Consider the following 2,467-nt stretch of genomic DNA (forward strand, 5'->3'; position numbering starts at 1 on the left):
ACTTGGGAGGCTGAGGCAGGAGGATCGCTTGAGCCCAGGAGTTTGAGGTTGCTGTGAGCTAGGCTGACGCCATGGCACTCACTCTAGCCCGGGCAAAAGAGTGAAACTCTGTCTCAAAAAAAAAAAAGCTTTGTTGAACAATAAAAGTGAAAACTTTTATTTTGTATTTTTTTAATTTACATTTTAGGAAGCCCATGAAACCTTTAATGAGTGGTTCAAGCATATGAATTCAGCTCCACAAAAACCTACTTTGATGCTTCAGCCAACTTTTACTGAGAAAGTGGCTAATGAACACAAAGAAAAGAAGTATGAAGTAAGTTGCATATGGATCTGGGATGTGCCTATTTCATCTTAAAAACGTATGTTATATATTTAAAGAGGTCATTTCTTTAGTAGCTATATTTCTATTATAACAGGTGACCTTCCTGTTAATGTTCTACTTTGAAAAAAGCAATTTGTTTAGTCACTGTTCTGTAGGTAGTTAACGAGACATGAAAAATACCTTCAGGTGACATTAGCATTCATTTACAAAGTTAACATTTTAGTGTTTTATTTAACTACAGTCTGTTGATATTTATTTTTATATTTGACAAACTGAAACATCAGCTCTTTAAAATGATGTTCCATGTGTATATTCCTGTCTATACTTTACACATACATTATTTATTGGGTTTTGTCCGTTATATGACTGCCTTATGTTTGTTTTGCAGATGGATTATGGTATTTGGAAAGGGCATCTAGATGCCCTAACTGCTGATGTGAAGGAGAAAATGTATAACGTTTTGTTGTTTGTTGATGGAGGGTGGATGGTAGATGTTAGAGAGGTAAGCTGTGTGCACTGTTTATAGCTAAAACAAACAAAAAAAAACTGTCTTTTTTCAAATGTTCTGTCTCTGAATAGGAGCATCTACAGATTTTGTATAATCTTTGTGGTTATAACCAGACATCCCATATTAACCTAAACTGAAAATACTAGCTAGGGAATAGGAATATTTGATTCTTGGGTAAACTATCACTTCACATTTAATGTCTTAACACAGAATACTAAAATGTAATTTTTAAAAATTCTGGACCTAAAAATTTAATTATACATGTATTTGACTCAATTCAGAGATAATGAAGAGAACTAGTAATATTAGTAAGACACATATAAAGCAGTGGCTCCCACCTCTGAGCTGTCCATTTAAATGACCTGGTGAGCTTTTGAAAAATACAGGGTTCTACACCCAGAGATTCTGGTTTAATTAGTCTTAGGTACAGCTGGGCTTTTTTTAAAAATCATCTGGAATGCTTTAATGTGTAGCCTGGGTTTAGAACCATTTATAAAAGTATTAAATACCGTAAGAAAATCAATTCTTAGACAACCTGCTTCTGGGTTAGGGTTTCATACATAGCAGGGCAGCTCCCTCACTGCGATCTGTTGAAATTCAGCCCTTGACACAGGAGAACCTGGTGCTAAATACCATAAGAAAAACAAGAATTAAGTATTTTCTGAGTTCAGGAAAAGAAAAGATTGCTTCTACCTGGAAGGGATCTGAACTGTATGCTTGAAAGGTATAGCATTTGCCTGAATCATGAGCAAATGGGTAGAATTTGGATGAAGTGAGATCAGGAAAGGGGGATACTGAGATGATAATCCCGCGAGGGAAAGACATTGAGGCCTGGCCATGGTGCATGGCAGAAACCATGAGTAGCTCAGTTTTGCCCCTGCAGACCTTAAGAGCTGTCTGACAAGAACTGGAAAGGCTGGATTCTTGGATATCTGGTATATAATTTTGAACAGAGAAAACAATAGGAGTGTTTTAGTCCTGTCCCTGTTGCTTTTTGCTTCTGGTAAGAAGGGCTAAAAAAAAAAAAAAACAGTGGCTAAAATTAAATTAAAAAGTAATAAACAGATGAGGATATGAGGAATAGCAGAAGAAAAGATACCAAGAACACTCCTGAAGGTAGCAAGTACCAATTTGAGAAAAGAAATGAAGGTACATTCCCCTTTAAAGCTAAGAAAATTAAAAGCATGCACTTTAATATTTGCTTTTATGTATTTATACCTCAAAACAAGACTAAAAGATTAATAGTAATTTTTTCTATTTGTGAAAAGCTGACCTAGATTAGCCTGAATTAGTACAATTAGTCATTATTAGAATTACCAGATTACATTTTGTTGTTTCACCTCTCAACTTAAATCTGCCTTTGAAAAATGTTTAGCCTCTCACATGAAAATATTTTTAGATATTTTATTAGCCTTCTCAAAGGACTAGTTATTACTTTAGCTTATCCTTTTTTTATTTTGTTCTGCACTAAGTTCTATGCATTTCCTTTCTATTTTTAAGATTATTTCAGAAATGTTAGTGTAGTTGGGTACTTTTTTATTATTTAAATTGTTTGTTTTCAAATTTGTTGTAAGAAAATGTAGTGGGCATAAGAGGTCTTTTTTCCTGCTCTCATAGTTGTTTTTTTTTTTTTTTTT

General features: G+C 34.0%; 1 protein-coding gene across 1 annotated transcript in view; it reads left to right on the forward strand.

Annotated features, from left to right (window-relative positions):
* Positions 1 to 2,467, forward strand: part of NUP107 (nucleoporin 107kDa) — a 48,616-nt gene that overhangs the window by 42,270 nt on the left and 3,879 nt on the right. Inside the window, 2 exon segments of the mRNA XM_012642016.1 lie at positions 188 to 313; positions 711 to 824. Coding sequence (XP_012497470.1) covers positions 188 to 313; positions 711 to 824 — 240 coding nt within the window.

The sequence above is a fragment of the Propithecus coquereli genome, unplaced genomic scaffold (genome assembly GCF_000956105.1).
Source record: "Propithecus coquereli isolate 6110/MARCELLA unplaced genomic scaffold, Pcoq_1.0 Scaffold172, whole genome shotgun sequence".
NCBI classification, from domain to species: Eukaryota; Metazoa; Chordata; class Mammalia; order Primates; family Indriidae; genus Propithecus; species Propithecus coquereli.